This window comes from Argopecten irradians, chromosome 1, assembly GCF_041381155.1.
Source record: "Argopecten irradians isolate NY chromosome 1, Ai_NY, whole genome shotgun sequence".
NCBI lineage: Eukaryota > Metazoa > Mollusca > Bivalvia > Pectinida > Pectinidae > Argopecten > Argopecten irradians.
The window spans coordinates 10,391,720-10,408,764 of NC_091134.1; the positions used below are offsets into that span (position 1 = coordinate 10,391,720).

A 17,045-nucleotide genomic window follows, 5' to 3' on the forward strand; every position below is an offset into this window, starting at 1 on the left:
TACCACTGCCATTGATCGTTACCTTAACTCCAGCTATGTAACAAGGGTAAGCATTTTTAAGTTGTTAGGTTTTAGGCACTAAGAATCTCTTTTTAAATCAATACTTAAAGCATGGTTAGCAATTTAAGTGTACATTCATTACAAAGAATTTTATAATCACCACATACCTCACAATATAAATCTTAGGGAAGGTCTAGATCTTTATTTGCACTAGACTTTATAAATTATACATTTAATACTGATTATCTACCCTGTGATTTGATTTTTTTTTCGCACTTTTACTTACAATTGTGTTAAAATTAATATGTATTTGATATCACAATTATTAAAACACAATATATCATATATGTGTTGTTGATCCAAAAGTATAACTTGACAATTTACACAGCGATCATGTCAGCATATCGAACCGACTATCACTTCTTCATATTTATATAGAAACGTCTTTTTTTGGGGGACATGGCGCGGTGGTAGAAGGCGCAGGTATGTTTGGCTAGGCGATTGATTGGGTGCCGTAGATCTTGAATTCAAGGCCAGGATATATAAGGCATGAGTCAATAAATTGTCATCCTTTGTTAAATTGTGTTTCTTTGATATGTATTTGATATCTTAACAGTCATATCTATTTAAAATTTAGAAGATAACTATAAATATTGGTCTTATCAATTTATCAAAATATGATATTTTGTTATTAATATAAAACTTGTGAGAAGTGCCGATTGTAACAGGTGTTAATGTCATGGAAATTCTGAACCTAATTATATTATACAGTAATTAAATGATAATGAATTTAAGGTCTACCAAAAGGAAAATGGTCAAAATTCCTTTAAGGTCTACCAAAAGGCAAATGGTCAAAATTCCTTAAGTTATATACAATGTAGTGCTTTCATATGGAGAATTTTAAGTTAAGGAATCTTCTCAAATTTAAGAATGCTGATGGAACAAAAGAGTGTGCCCCGTGATTAGACATCTTTTAAACTCAATTACACTGTAGCCAAGCAGAAACAGAATTTATTTCCCTCAAATGGATATACAAGTATAAAACAAGAAGAATTACTCACGCTGTCCGTAAGGAGCGGCCATAGGCTGTCCATACTGCTGAGGTTGTCCGTAGCCTGTTAAGTCAGGAAAATACATTCATTTAACTTTTAACATTAAATATGAAATTTTATACAATATAACATGTTGTAAATTAATGCTTGAAGTAAATATATTAAATTCAATTAAAGTTAAGTTTACAAAGTGAAATGAAATTGATTTACACGTACAAGTTCAAAATATTTTATTTGTTTGTAGTCAACCTATTCACAACAATGAAAGTTAACGTTAAATAAGACTTTATACAACATAAAATCAACTTATATTAATACATTGTACACTCAAAAATGTTTTATTTGCGTTGTTGCTTGAAACCATGTCTGTTAAAAGCATAAAATGTAGATAGTTATACAATGTTAATTGCTAGATTGCATTATGCATCATTTCAATATTACAATTCTTAATACTTATTTTCGAAATGATATATAATAAAGTACCCATTATTAGAAATTCTTGTTTTTGATCAGTATTAAAAATTGATATAAAATATAAACATAACAGTCAATTACTAAATATAAATACATACATTTTTTATTGAGTTACAGTAACATTGATGACAGTATTTTTCACAAGGGCCTAGCAAAATTTCCAACCAACAATATATGTGTGCATATATTGTATCAAGAGAATGAATTCTGCAGTAGGGAAAAATGGACATATTTTTTATCCATCAGGCATGTTTGGGGTTTTTTTTTTAATAAATAGGCTATATATCAGTGACACACATCTCACCCTATTTAGAGAAGAACTATTTTATCTTTCCATCACCTGCTTCATGAATGAAATTGGCCAACGAAATATATTGACCAAGTTATATGCCTTGATGAATTCGGAAAGATACAAAAACTAGGCCAGGTACATATTCAGGTAGGTCAATTTCATTCATTAACCTAAGCACATAATTCTTTCCCTGTTATATAGAGCTCGTTTATTTTTTTTAAAAATGTGTGTGTTTTAGTGGTTTTTCTCTACTGTAAAATTCAAAATATTGATACTATAATATACAATGTAGCATTGGTTGGAAGATACGTGCCAGGTACTTGTGGTATTTGTCTCATACTTAATTTGGTAAGTTTGTTGTTAGAAAAAGTGAAAACAAAAACAAAAGAAGAAAGTGCATCTGTTTTTCACACTAGAGGAGCACTATAGTACACAAACATCAGATCAGCTAGCAGAAGTTTGTCCAGTTCATGGAGGTTTGATTATTTTATTAATAGTCATGGTCAACTTAAGACTTTGTGATCTGGATTAAAACAAAGAGTACTCAGAGTGAAATCACCAACCTATAGTCAGTATCCACCATTTGCCCTGAAAGGTTTTTAACTAAAAACTAAAATGCGGATCGAGGCTGCACATGCACGGCCGTTTACAAAATGTTATCAGAACGCCCTCAATGCAACCAATCTGAGGATTTAAACCATTTATGTTTTACATCACATAGGCAAACTAATAAACACTCTTATCCGAAAATTGGAGTGAGAAAAGAATGGAGTTTTTGTTTAACGTTGTACGACCAAATATCAGGGGCGGATTCAGGTTTTGAGGTTAGAGGGGGCGTGTGACCAAGCAAATCAGGCGAGGGGTCTGGGGGCCGCCTAGGCCCCCAGAAGCTCTAGAATAAATGGTGCAAAATCCTGCATTCTGAGGATTTCATGAACACATTTTCCAGAAAATAATTGAAGCCATTTTAAGGATGTTTATATATGGTTTTCGTGTCAAGTGTCATATTTTTTTATTTGAAGTTTTGATTTCATTTTTTTTACTTACAGAATTGCAATATCAAAATCTTAATATTTATATGGACATAAAGCGAAGAAGGGTGGGGGTCTGGGGGCCGCCGGCCCCCCAGAAGCCCTCGAATAAATGCTAATAAATCCTGCTTTCTGAGGACTTCATGTACACTTTTTCCAAAAAATAATTGAAGCCATGTAAACATGTTCGTTTATTATTTTTGACGTCTAATGTCATATTTTGAATATAAAGTTACAGAATTGCACTACCTAAAATCTGAATATTTATAAAGGCACGAAGCAAAGAAAAGAATAGGGGTCTGGGGCCGCCTAGAACGAATATACAATGTACGTACCCGGCCTATTATGCCTTTAGGCCGGGTACGAATTGGTCCCTATGTATCGTAGTGGAGCACTGCCTCCGAAAATCACTCGGGCACAGTTTTTCATACGTTTTTGAAGATTTAAAAATAATAAAGATTATTTTATGCATATAAATGCATTTACATATTATTTTTGTAAAAAAATAAACATGAATACCATGCTGACTATCTACCGTACCGCTCACAAGACGTCAAAATAACATTTTGTGAACTTGCCGTATAAATTCCCTTCTGAAAGACCTTTATATGTATAGTGTAAAAAATAATGCCTCGATGAGAATTTGATATTTTATGTGGTTCAGTTTTATTGCCTAGTAGGTAAGCTTCATCAATTAAGTACGATGAAAAGCAAAGAAACGTTTTATAATGGTTTGCATCATCATTACTTTGCTCCATTAGCAGTAATAGGGAACAATTGTAGCTCTAAAGACGATACCATTTTCAGTCTAAAATACTTTTGAGCTACAATATTGCAGCTAGGGGTCGCCTATTGAAGGTTTTTATAGGACTAATAAAAATGTATGTGAACTTTTTTAACGATATAAGCTTTTACTTTTATATATTATCTGTCAGATTAGATAATTTATTTTGCCCTAACATACACAATCTTCATAATTCGTGTATTGGACAATGAATGAAAAGTAGGCTAGTGGTCTGTCTATGGCCAGACGCTGCCTGGAATTATTAATATCATCCTGTTTTCTAATGGGGAGCCTTTTGTCATGTGCATTAATTTTTTAACATCGTTTGTCCCATCTTATAACATTATCGTTAAGATATGTTTTTGTTGAAACAAAAAAGGAAGGCATCTGGCCATGGGGTGCACCCAAACCCCTAGAAGCTCTCATTTTCTGTTGCATTTGGTTCTCCATTTGGTTTGATTTTCCACCTTTTTCTTTACACACATTTTCTTAGAACAAATAAAAAGCTTCTAGAAGCATTCGACGTCAGTAGTGATCTTGTAACTGGCGTTTTGAAAGTACGCACGCATTTGTGAATTGATAGTCGGATTTAATACAGGACTTTAATGCTGATTCAAAAATGTGTAATATATCATTTACAACCTGGAAAACGAAGGGCATGACATATAGTCAACCAGCGAAGACTCATGGCCAGCTACAATTCCTTCCACCACCCACCCCCCTCCCCCTTTTCTTTTCTTTTATTGCTAAGGATATCGAGATATAACCTGTCAATATTGAATATTAATGACAATACTACTTGAAGGGATTTACATTGTACCTTTTGGCGATGGAGATAAAACCTTATGTTCATGCATGTATGTACCACAAAGTCGAATACATTTAAATTTTAAAATGATAACATTAAACGGTAAAGGTAGGGAATGGAGCTTTCTGTCTAATTCTCACTCTTTATCTAATTCCTTATTTTTTTTCCCTTTTCCTTTCTACCTCAATTTTTTTCTTTCTTCCTTCTTTTCCTTCCCTCCCCTCTTTCTTTTCCCCTTCTTTTTCCCTTTTCTTTTTTTTCTCTCTCCTATTTTAGGGGGGGCGTACGCCGGGTCCGCCCCCCCTTGGATCCGCGCCTGAATATTATGTTCCACTGAATGAAATCAGGAGAATAAGTTGGGCCTAGTACAGCCAAACAAAAGCTCAGGTTTTAGATAATAACTGAAAGCTATAAACCAAAAGTAGATAAAGCACAAATACTTATTCAACTTGCTGCTGCAATATACTTTTGCTCATTATAATGTGATTATGTAAAGTACATGTATGCATATTTTTTTCATTAGTGAGATATTCAGGAACTTAGCTGTGCAACCATAAATAAAATGTACAACTGAAATATGGCCTTTCAAATCATTTAATAATAAGACTTGTTCATATGTGAATATGATGGATAGGGATATTCTATCCGAGGGTCAAAAATCTAGTAAAACCAGAGACTTGCTCTATATATATCCTTACATAAAGGATTGTTTTTCATTCATACCTCGACATTTCATTACAATTTTGCAATTATGATAGCTGGCTATTTTGAGAAATAAGTTAAAAGAAAACCGAAACTTCAAATCCATACATGAAAATTGCTTTGTATTTTTTGGCATACTTAGCTTTAATAAAGTAAAACTGTCATTGTTTCTGAAAATAATGGTATAATGTATTGAGAAAATAGTAATTTTATTGACGCTGTGACATCACAAGGCTATATTGCATGGGTAGCCATGTAAAACAGCTTCAGTCAAGTCACGATATTCACGAGTGATTGTAAATAGGTATGAGAGCTAGCTATATAGACCGTAATTACACAAGCGTAAGGTTATATTTGTCTCTTACAACTTTCAGCCGTAAGCCCTAGGTTCGGCTGTGATGTATATATGTGACATCACATCCTGGTATGTGGTTATTAGAGGGTTATCAATTATGTCTGGATATTTTATGTGGTGGCTGTATGACTACGCACAATGAGCGACCAATCTGTTTTGTTTAGTAATAACTTAATCCTTCTGTTAAATATCTTACATGCATTATCCAGTCATGCAATCAGCTCATGTACAAGTGAGATGGTCCTAATACATTAAGTACACAAATCAGTGATATAGTCCAAGTTTGTTGTATTAAACGTGCACGACCACTGAAATAAAGAACTTGGGGCAAATCCCCATTGTATATGCCAGTACCCTTTTGCAAATATACAACTGTACTGATAATCTATATAAGTCTCATGTAAGTGAAGTATTTTCTCTGCATATTTATCAAATCCCTATAGTCTCTCCTACAAAATGTACTTGTTTGTAATACATAACTTGATAATCCTTACAATACACATATGTATATTAAAAAAATATTTAAAGTGGCATATTTCAAGGCAGCAGTCTAGAGCTCGCCAGGGCCTTCCGAGACATGAAATACATGATGAATTATTAAACTGGCTTTTATAGGACAGACAAATTAAGTGATGTATAGGCGTAGGTATCATTGACATCTGGCAATACATGTATATGGTTGTATCTTTATTTTAGTCTAGGACAGCTGCAGTGTCATCAAGCTACCCTTATAACAACATTGAGTTCAGGTTTATTTTGCTTATTATTTAATCCGAGCATATCTTATCATGATAAGTTGTACATGGGAAGGACAATACAAATATCGCTCAATGGCTACCTACATATATATATTTGTATGTAGTAACTAACAGGTATAGTAAATATATGGACTATATATGTATGTAGTTGTTTGACTAACTGCTAGCTACAGCTTACTCCGGGAGTTAATTGGACAATAGAGATAATCAATCATATGTAATTATAATGATGTAACAACTCGTCATCTTCCTAAAAGCAAATGATCCTTCATTAAAACTAATAAACCTTCTATCATATGAAATGTGATCTCATTGCGTTACGTTATATTTACTTTCTCTACATATGGATGAGCATAGTTTAATTTGTGTCAACAAGCTTAGAGCCAAGGACAAAATTAATACTCTTGGCCAATATTGACCGACAGCTAGCTAGGAACAGGTAATTATATCTAAATCGACCAGATAGCCCAAAGTATTCTTGGGACATGATTACATGTACAAGTATAAAGTAATATTTTAGATGGGTCACAGAGCAGAGTTACATCAATATAAGCAGTTTAGTCTAAACTAATGATTCACTTTCACATCTGTATTGTGCGTTAACAACAGCACTGGTGACAGAAAGCCATGTGAGGTGATAGTCTTTCATAACATTAAGAAGATTTATTAAAAAGGACATTTCAGTAAAACACATAATAAGCTCTGCTATTTAGTTCCAGCTGATCAATGCAAAGCCCAACAAAGCCTCCATTCACATTTTCTATCCCATTTATAACCTTATCGGAGTAAAGTAATCTCATTGAGGTCAAAAATCTTTATTATCTAATCGAGTCAGTCTATAAAAAGACATTTCAATCTTTCAATGCATTTACACAACACAAGATACAATACATAGGTCTAAATAGTTCACATACCTTAATTCGTCTCAAGAAAAATCAATAGTACCTTTTTACAGCACTTACATTAAAGTGTGACTGGCAACATACATGTATGATTGTCACGTATTTAAATTTCTTCTAAATCTTGATCAAGCAGTTAACATTCTGCTAAAGATCAAATTAATATCCTACTAAATAGGTCTTACCATCATTGATTCAACATTGATATGTTTTGAGTCAGTAACTGACTGAGTTAATTCAAATGCTAGTGTTGCACAGTTGTCAACCAATACACCTATATATACATACTCTTAAAGTGAACAGTCGGGCAAGGATGGCTAAAGTCGGTAAAAATGGTGTGAATGTATCCAGTATAATTTCTTATGAAATGGAAAAATAAAATGTCTCGTCAAAATCTGTCTGCGTACGAAGAAATTAATTTAAAGTATGGAAATTCTAAAACGTCCTCCCGGCTCACAATGTCTGTGGTTACATTTCCACGCAGCCTCGCTTTCAATGCTTTCAGCTTTTCTTTACTTTAATGGTCAGAACTGGGAAACTAAGCAGAACTTGACCGTCGTATTAATATGCGAGAACTTTTGGAAGGCCAATGAACGCATTTAGACTGGTTAACTGATTTCCTGTTGATAATTATAATTAGTACTTATCAATATTTGATATAAACTAAAACTCTACGTGCAAGACATACAGTAATATTCTTTCTGTATATATGTCAGCTTTTTTAAAATCATGGAGCTATAAATAAAATATGATCACATTATTCGACACATAAATTTATTCTACCCTGCACTAGTGTAAAACTATAAATGTACTCTATTCATAAATAACCTACACTGTACATAATGACTAAAATAATCAAAACTACGTTATATTGTATAGAGATTGATGGTGTAACTATAACATACTCGTTTTATTATTCAATAAAAATAAAATTTAGTGATCGCTAGTCTAAATTTTAATCGTTGTGAAGAATTATTTCAAAATATTTACACCAAATTCTTTCTCTCTAGCATCCGTAACGCAAGCTGATAGTAAGAGGTAACATAAATCACGGTAAAAATTATTTTTTTATTTTTTTGATGCTATCATTACAGTTACTTTTTTAATTTTGAAAAGACATTATGCGTACAAGAAGTGTTTGCAATTATTTTTGAGCAAAAATAAGTCTTTATAGAATACACTAACATCCGTAACATTTGGTCCGACTATTTTTAACATGTATCATTCCTCTGAGCTCTGTACTTTTGAAGTCAATGATGTTTCATTCGTTTTATGGACTGTCTACGTTTATTTGTTCACAACTATTGATATGCAGCAAAGCATTTGTGTAAATTCACATTATAAAATCTAGAATTATATGTCAATACCTAAAACACCTAGTTTTCATTCCTATCCATCATATTTTATTAAATCGCTACTTCACTTCATTCTAACAAAAATCATCTACTAAATTTATTGGTGATGTTCAAAACCAATGATTGGACAGGAAAAACGATTCTTTAGGTTGTTCATCTTTGCCAGTAATACTTCGTCACGGATGTAAGGCGTTATTGAGGTTAGCAAACACATGCTCATTTGAGAATCATTCGAGAAAATTCTGATCAAGAGTCATGTTTTTGTTATGATTTTGTTCCTTTACCATAACATGATTCGAAAATGTGAGGAACTGATACATACCCGTTTTAATTTTATCAAAAAAACGTGTTACGGAGGTTAGCGTCTTAAATACGACACTCAACCATGAAGACGCTTTGTACAAATATTTTTTGAAATAGTCATTCTGACTCTAAACTTAGGATTTGGTTATATTATTTAACTACTAGTTAAAGAGAAAAGTACATATAACCATAATAATTTTGCGGTTATATTTTATATTTTGTTATCCTTAATTTTAATTACGGATGTTAGGTGGAGTTCGGCGACATTTTGAAATATGCAATACAAAAAAAAAAGTGTATCTAACGATCCTTTCTAAACAAAAAGTATCAAATTCTATACACTTGTCAAGTCTCGCCACCACCAAAACTCAACATTTTACAAAAGAGAATATTGAAATGTACTAGCTCTTAACTGCCCTATAAGCAAAGCGACACCGAAAAAGACGATTTCCATCATAATTGTGAAATCCGCAAGCGATAGCTGCTAAATTTTATGAAAAAAAGTGGGACCATTTTTCTGTAATGGCTGAACTAGATTTACCACATTTATTTATTGTATAGAAAACATGTTGACAAGCTTTGAACAGAAAGAAAACAGAACTTTGACAAAAATATATCTTTAATCTGCTTATTTCAACGTAATTATATCTGTCCAAAATAACTTTTGATAACCTAAACGTGGAAATGATTTTTTTTTCAATTTCGACAAATTTTCTTAAAAAATTAGAAAAATAATCGAACAATAGGTAGAGCCTATATCAGTTATCTCCCTAATGTAAACTCTATTACTCTGTACGATCACAATGTACGGTGTAAAAGTTGGTATGTAATCACTGTAAGAAGGGGAATAACTCTTCCGTCACTGACTATACAGACGAGGAACGTTATTATTCTACTTCTAAACTGAATCATCCAAATATGATTTAATTTCATATGTTACACTCATTGCTATTGGTAACAAGTTTGTGGTTATTTTCCATAGACCGAATGAATTGTATGTCAATTATTATGATGTCATATATACATAACGTTTTTCGTGGGGAATTTAGTCATTAAACAAAATATAACCTTAAAAAACTATTCGTTATGACATTAATGCGCCAAAATTCAATATTTGGAAAAGTAAATAAAAGTAAAAAAAATAAATGTCTAATTAGTATCTCATTGAGATATAATTTACATTATATTTAAAACACTTATTCTCAATATCTTTTGGGTTTATGAAGTCATAGATAAAACAAAGGACGGATATAATTTACAGAATAGTGCTTAAATAATATAATTTCATTTGTTACACTCATTTCTATTGGTCAGAAGCTAGAGTTTATTTTTGCATAACCTCAAATATGCGAAGAACGTTTTACCACGAAATTCTAAATGCGGCACAGTCAATGGCCAAATGTAAACTATTGAATAAGGTATCATTGTGCCAGAACTACACTTATGTAAATTAATTTTGTTCTGTTTCTGTAAATAGTATAAGCACGATGATAAATGTGTGATTAGTTACCTTACTGAGTTATTACAACCGAATTATAAGCACTATTCAAATTTCCTTTTGATTTATGAAGTCATAGACAATATAGGCCTACGGAAGGACGTTTTTCATATAGACGCGAAATATGATTCATAAACCCAAAAGAAAATGAAAATAATTCATTTTTATATGATACACTCATTTCTATTGGTTCGAAGTTATGTTTGCACAACCCGAAAGAATTTTACGTCGGGATTATGACGTCATACACGAAGAACTTTTCGCGGGAAATTTTAAAAGCGGTTAAGTCATTGACCAAACTAATTTGTTAATAGACTCCCTAAACAAATTTAAATAAAGTAATTTCGACTGCTTTTTACATGAAATTCCTTAAAACCCGTTTCAATTATACAAATCCTAAGAAACTATTGACCGGTTAATAGTCGGACCGTTATCCTGCGAGGAACTTTTACATACGTCATAATTAATTGATAACGTCACTTCAATAATGTTCTTTCATCGAAAGTCTTTATTACAAAAATCAGGTAACAATTTTTTTTCCATACCATATCAGTTAACAGCCAAAACCCTTTCTCTCTGGTGTTGGGACCAATCGGCTACAAACCGAGGCTAGCGGTCAGAAACAGTTGATCTCTACACCTCGAGAAAAGAGTTTTGATACTGAATTTGTTTTATTGTATAAAAAAACCCAGAAAAACATGACAATTAATGCATGATTAGTACTTCACTGAATTACTACAATTAAATTATAAGCGTTAATTTTAATATCTTTTGGTTTTATGAAGTCATAGACAATTTTAATCGGACGGACATTATTTTCCATACGCGGAAAAAAATACTAAAAATACTCAGTATTTTCCAAATACTCAGTATTTTTTTTTTTTTTTTTTTTTGCGTCGTAAACCTGTGGTTTAATTCATCAAATCGTACTGTAGATTGGGTTTCTACCGAAGAAAAAATATCAAAAATTTCGTCAACAAATTATGGTACATATACTTATATCAATACAATTCCCATATCTCAGGTTATGTTCTTACTATTATTTGGATCTTAACTACGACCAGAATTAACATATTTCTTTGACAACATCGACAGCACCTGACAAGAACAGTGTCGATATTAGATAATACAAGGAATCGGATATGTTATAGCAATGAAAAGTAAAGGTTTTAAAGGGTGTACACCTCTGAAATGTCAAAATTTTCTTGTATTAAACTTTTTTTCTCATATAGATTTTCGGAAAGCTTTTGTCACTTAATTAAAGATACCTAATTGACAAAATACTGGATTGTATGGGAATTTTGTCGTTTTGACCAAATACACAAGAGATTAAAGCCATACTTTCCTAATGAGGTGTTTGGTAAGTATGAATGTTTGTAGAATTTACTTCCCAGTGGTCTTCTTTACAAATATAGCTAGTAAAGAATCACAGCAAAAATAACCCGATACAGCTAACGTTACATATGTAAAAATACTGGCGCAGTGATGATTTCAGAAAAATCAATTTAGGACAAAAAAATAGCGCGCCGGATCGACCCAAATGCCGATATTCTTTCGGCGAAAGTCTTTCTCACCAATAAGCTCAGAGATAAGTTTAAGACTGCGGTTCAGGTAACAAAACAGTCGTTTCATGCCTTTTCAGTCAAAACTCCTTCCCTCGGTGTTGGGACCAACCACAGGGCCTCGTTACTCATAATGATATATATAAGATAGGTCACTTCTATTTACATACATTGTTACTAATAATGATATATACCATCATTACTGGGCCCTACAGGTAGGGCGTTAGAATTGTACCTGCTGCCCCTATTGCATGATCGTAAAAGGCGACTAAATTTAGGATCTTATCTTTTCTCTCCTTCCTAACTGACTTTATCCTTCCTAATGCCTCCCTTGGCACCGCCTCACTTTTGGCCTTGAGTTGAGCGTTCGCCCCTGTGAGGAAGGCTCTGAGTTCTGTCCCCTGGCCGAGACACACCAAAGTCTATAAAAGTGGTAGTTTCTGCTCCTGTTTAACGCTCAGCATATAGGGAGTGGGACGACTGGTTCGCCCGTTGTCAGTATAATGTGACCGGGTGGGGTGTGTTGCTTGGTGTCTTCGGCGGCATGCTTCAGTGATATAGCACTTTAAAAAGGACAACAGTTCCACTATACAAGAAGACACAACATGAATATACCGCAGTCTCCCGAAACACGCATCTCGCACAACATACACGCAACGCACCTCATACATGGGAGGCCGTCCTTACATGACCATAGCTGTTAATAGGACGTTAATTAATAAAAAAAAAATCATCATTAGTAACGAGGCCCTGTGGACCAACCCTATATATTTCGACATTGTATACAAGTTGTTACACAATAGTACATAATTTTGTGTAATGGACCCATGTATATAAATCATCGATGCAACTGATCGCGATCTTAGTGTATTTTCGATTTGTCTTAAATGAGCTGAGCTTTTTACGTCTTAGCGGAATACCCTAGCGACTAACCAGACAACATATTATCCATTCATTTAGACGCTTGTAAGGGACATATATTGTCAAGCTTTAGTATAACAATGACTAAATTCTCCGGTTGAGTGAGTACAGCTACACTCGACTTCAAGTCCTACCGATCAGTTTCAGGTAAGTTTTGCTGTAGAAGACAAAGTTTAAAGCTTATTTTATCAGACCTGTTTCTAAAATTTCATTTTGTAAGCCACATAGTTAATTTCATCTAGTTAATGCTTATTTAAAATAAGTGTTTTAGTTCACAGTTTTGTAAAGGGTGTTATCCGGTTGTCGTGTTTTGTTTATACTTGAACTGATCATGATCATGGGCCTATTTCGAAATAGGCCAAGGGTTTTTCATATATCACATCATTGCATGAGAAACTGTCATATATTTTCAAGTTATACGTGTTGTTAGCTGATTTGTAAACATATTTTAGCTTTGATATTTTCTCTTCTTCAACTCCTCTGCTTATAAAAGTAAGTATTTGAAACAACTTCGTCATTTCCAGTTGTAAACAAGAGCCCGGAAGAGAAGAATCAAAATTGAAGTACATTGAGTACGGTTTAGAAAGTAATAGATTTAAATTAATATGTGATATATTTACAGATATGAACGTTAGATATAGAGGTAAGGTGCAGATATCCATCATAATTACATGTTATGTGAATTTTTGTGATGTCATTTCAAGTGAGATGTAAGAAAAGTTTTGCAAGTTCACTCTGGCCAGTCTAGGGGAAGGGCATTTGAAATCTTTCTCAGTTATTCATTTACACATTTTACATGAATGACTGTAAATGTGACATGTTTTATCATTAAGATGCAACGGTTTCATTATCTTTCAGTGGAGGTGTTACAATTTGAATATGGCATCTATAATGTAATTTAGCCCAAATCGGGCGTTATCACAATCATGTTTAACAGGCAAAAATTTCCTCAAGACTACTGCATGGTCTACTGTGTCTAGATTTCTGAATGTCTGGAGCTGCTGATGGTGTGGTTTTGTTTATGTGAAAATAATTTTTGTGCATAGAATGTGTTTCATGTGATGCAAAACAATGATTTTTTTTCCAAATCATGACTTCTATTCTGAGCTTCAGGACTACTTGTATAGCTATATACATAGGATCCCCCACAGTAAAGCTTTCAGGTTGATGAGGTTAGAATGTTCTTTTAAGAATTTCGAAATAACTTGTTAATCAAATATTTTTAATGTACATCTTATATTATATAATATGTAACATTTATAGTTATACTTCACTCATTCATGTACATGTAAGCCAAATGTTTGAATCATTTTTATTTTTTAATATTTATAAGAACTCTAAACCACCAAACAAAACAAAAAAAGCGGTTTGTTTTACTATCATCAACATGAAAACATTCTCTTTTTCCACATGTCTTGTCATTGTATCAACAAAAATAATTTTAAAAAGAATAATCATTTTCTCAATTTTGCAGCAACAAATAGAAATATGGCTGATCAAAAACCTATGGATCCAGTGACACAGCAGCCTGGTCAACAGCCACCACCTCCTCAGCCAGCCCAGCCTGGTCAGCCTCCGGCTGGACCTCCTGGCCAGCCTTATTACTATGGCCAAGCTCCCCCTGGAGCCCAGCCCCCACCTCCAGGTATTGTAGTTATCCTGCCTACAGCCCTCCACATATACCACAGATCAATTTGTTCGAAAGCTTAAGAGACTAAATAGTGACAGCTGCATGATCTCACTGATTATAATACAATTATTATTTGAGGAATTTGATTTTGGTAAAATGGAAATAATTTATACTTCATAAATCAACTCTTCACAATATAACTATACAGATGATAGATCTGTATTGTTTATAATGGGAGATGAATATATATTTGATAGATGTGTTGATAAATTTATCAAACAAAAAGCATGCATAAACTAACAACACAAAAGTTTGCTTTAAATGACTGAATACTGCTTTTTGTACATTCATATTGAAATTTAAAATGCATGCTATATTTTTTTTCTTTATTGATCACACTTCATTAATAATTGAATTACACAACATTATATTTCACATAAGATATATATATTTCAATATTATGAATATGTAGCATGGGATTTGTAAATTACAAAGTTTAGAATTACTAAAAGGCTTACAGATCACCTTTTTAATTGATGTATATATTCACAAAATCTTGAAAATATGCACAAGGTACTATATATAGCTATAACAAATGGTATAATCATGAGGTGTAAAAGTAAATTACGTATAATGAAAATAATGAATTGTGGCATTTGAGTCCTAAAAAGGAAAAATTTTGTTATAAGAAAAGAATATGAGATTTTAGTGAACAGGATACATTAAACAAGCTTGTCTGAGAAAGACGAAATCCTTGATGTGGAGTTTGTGAAGGGTTCCTTGGGATAAGTACAGTGCCTGTCCAGCTAGACTAAACATCACCCTTTTTCCCGACTGTTACTGCACTATATTACTAGCTTTACAACTTTCTGCTGAATGGCATTGATTAACCTGCATTAATTACAGTAATTTTTGGATTGATATTAACACAACTTATAAATTAGCTTTAGTGAATTTCTTCTGCCAGGAGTTCTTGCACAACTGTAATCTTAATTCAATTTTATTTTAGGAGACTATCTGTAAGATTATAATATATACCAGACTGATGAATGTGCAGTGCTGTAATTTTGAGTGCAGATCATTGTATATATGCCGTAATAATATCAATTATTTCAATTCAAATGACTCAATTGTAAAAAAGTTTTAAGAAACATGTTGGAAAATCAAAGTTATTTGTAAATCTAAGGTCGATGGGTTTATGATCACATACATATTCCATGGGTTATCAAAGACAGATGGGTTTCAGGGCATCCATTAACCCGAGACCTCGCGTCATTGACGCAGCAAAATTTATTTTGACGCACGATCTTTGCATGCCGTGCGTCAATCTGACGCTTCACATTTTTACTACCACTGCCCATCAGAGTTGTGTATGTGTGTATTATGTGATGCCCAGCCCCCAATAAAGTGTATATTAGCAAGGGTCAGTGACACTAATTGGTAGAATACCCCAAGCCAATTAAAAGATTCACTCAACTGTGACATAGTCCGATCGTAATTTGCTAATTGGAGCACAGGTAAAGAAGTCACACCTGTACTGAGTACCTACCCGCCTCCAATCCGCTAAAACTGCACATTCTTATCAGCAATCACATTTTAATCAAAGCTATATTAGATTCCAATTGCAATACATTAATGTTATATAACTTGTAAGCAGGTATACAACAGAGATGAGATCGTAGATAGGCCTAGTTTGATGCATGCTGCAGTAGCCATTTTGTTGTTAACCTCAATAACCCTACATGTACATTACCCACAAAGCATCAGTGTTGGAGTGTGAGAAGCGTAAATCGTTCCTGTTACAGTTTCTAATTTGTTTTTGGCGGCAAATATGAAAAGTGGTTTGACGTGGAAACGCAACACAAAATAAATAAAAACAATTTCTTTATTGTTAAAAGATCGTTTTAGAAATACAGTTGAATTAATAACATTTGATTTCAAACAAAAAATAGCAGTTGTAACTATGATTTATAAAACAGACTTTTTTTTTTGTAAAAAATCTTTTTTTTTTTTATAAAATGATGTTGTTGATTAAATAATATATTTATGATCAGAAGCTCAAAAATGTCCTTTAAATATTCCAGAATTTAGATAATCAAATATAATTAAAAATTTAAAATATTTACATGAATACTGAAGTTAATCAATATTTTATATAATAATTATTATCATTTTTTTTTTTTTTACTTATTCTATAGAAACATAATAAGTCATATTAACTTTTTTAACCATTATCAATGTTATTGGTTATAAAATTTAATATTTAAATATAACTGAATTTTAACGCGATTAATAATTGACCCTTAAGTTTAATATTTTGACCCTCAGGAATTTGATTTGACCCTCAGGATTTTACAGCCAAGGGTCACTGACTCTTCAGATTTGTAAATCTAAGGTCGATGGGTTTATGATCACATACATATTCCATGGGTTATCAAAGACTTGAGTTAATATAAGATGTCTTTTAAATTTGCTGTAAACCAGCTGTGATGCTACAAAAATAATACTTAATACTCCTGAACTTTCAAATTTGATCATTACATAAATGATACCCAGCTGCTGTAAGCCTTTCATTGACTGTCATTTGAAAACCAACTACCGTGTGTTTAATCCTTATAACA

General features: G+C 32.7%; 1 protein-coding gene and 1 long non-coding RNA gene across 6 annotated transcripts in view; one reads left to right on the plus strand and one right to left on the minus strand.

Moving 5' to 3' along the window:
- The window catches only part of LOC138317250 (phospholipid scramblase 2-like), a 69,998-nt gene that overhangs the window by 10,098 nt on the left and 42,855 nt on the right, over nucleotides 1-17,045 (minus strand). For all 5 annotated transcript variants that reach the window (XR_011207748.1, XM_069258823.1, XM_069258803.1 and 2 more), the window contains exon 3: nucleotides 1,062-1,115. Coding sequence is in view for 4 of the 5 variants with exons in the window: in XM_069258823.1 (XP_069114924.1) it covers nucleotides 1,062-1,115 (54 nt within the window). In the remaining variant the exon portion in view is untranslated. The remainder of the gene's footprint in view (nucleotides 1-1,061; nucleotides 1,116-17,045) is intronic.
- Nucleotides 12,752-15,752, plus strand: LOC138317226 (uncharacterized). Its single transcript, XR_011207737.1, has 2 exons — nucleotides 12,752-12,941; nucleotides 14,269-15,752. It is a non-coding gene; the product is annotated as an uncharacterized lncRNA (long non-coding RNA).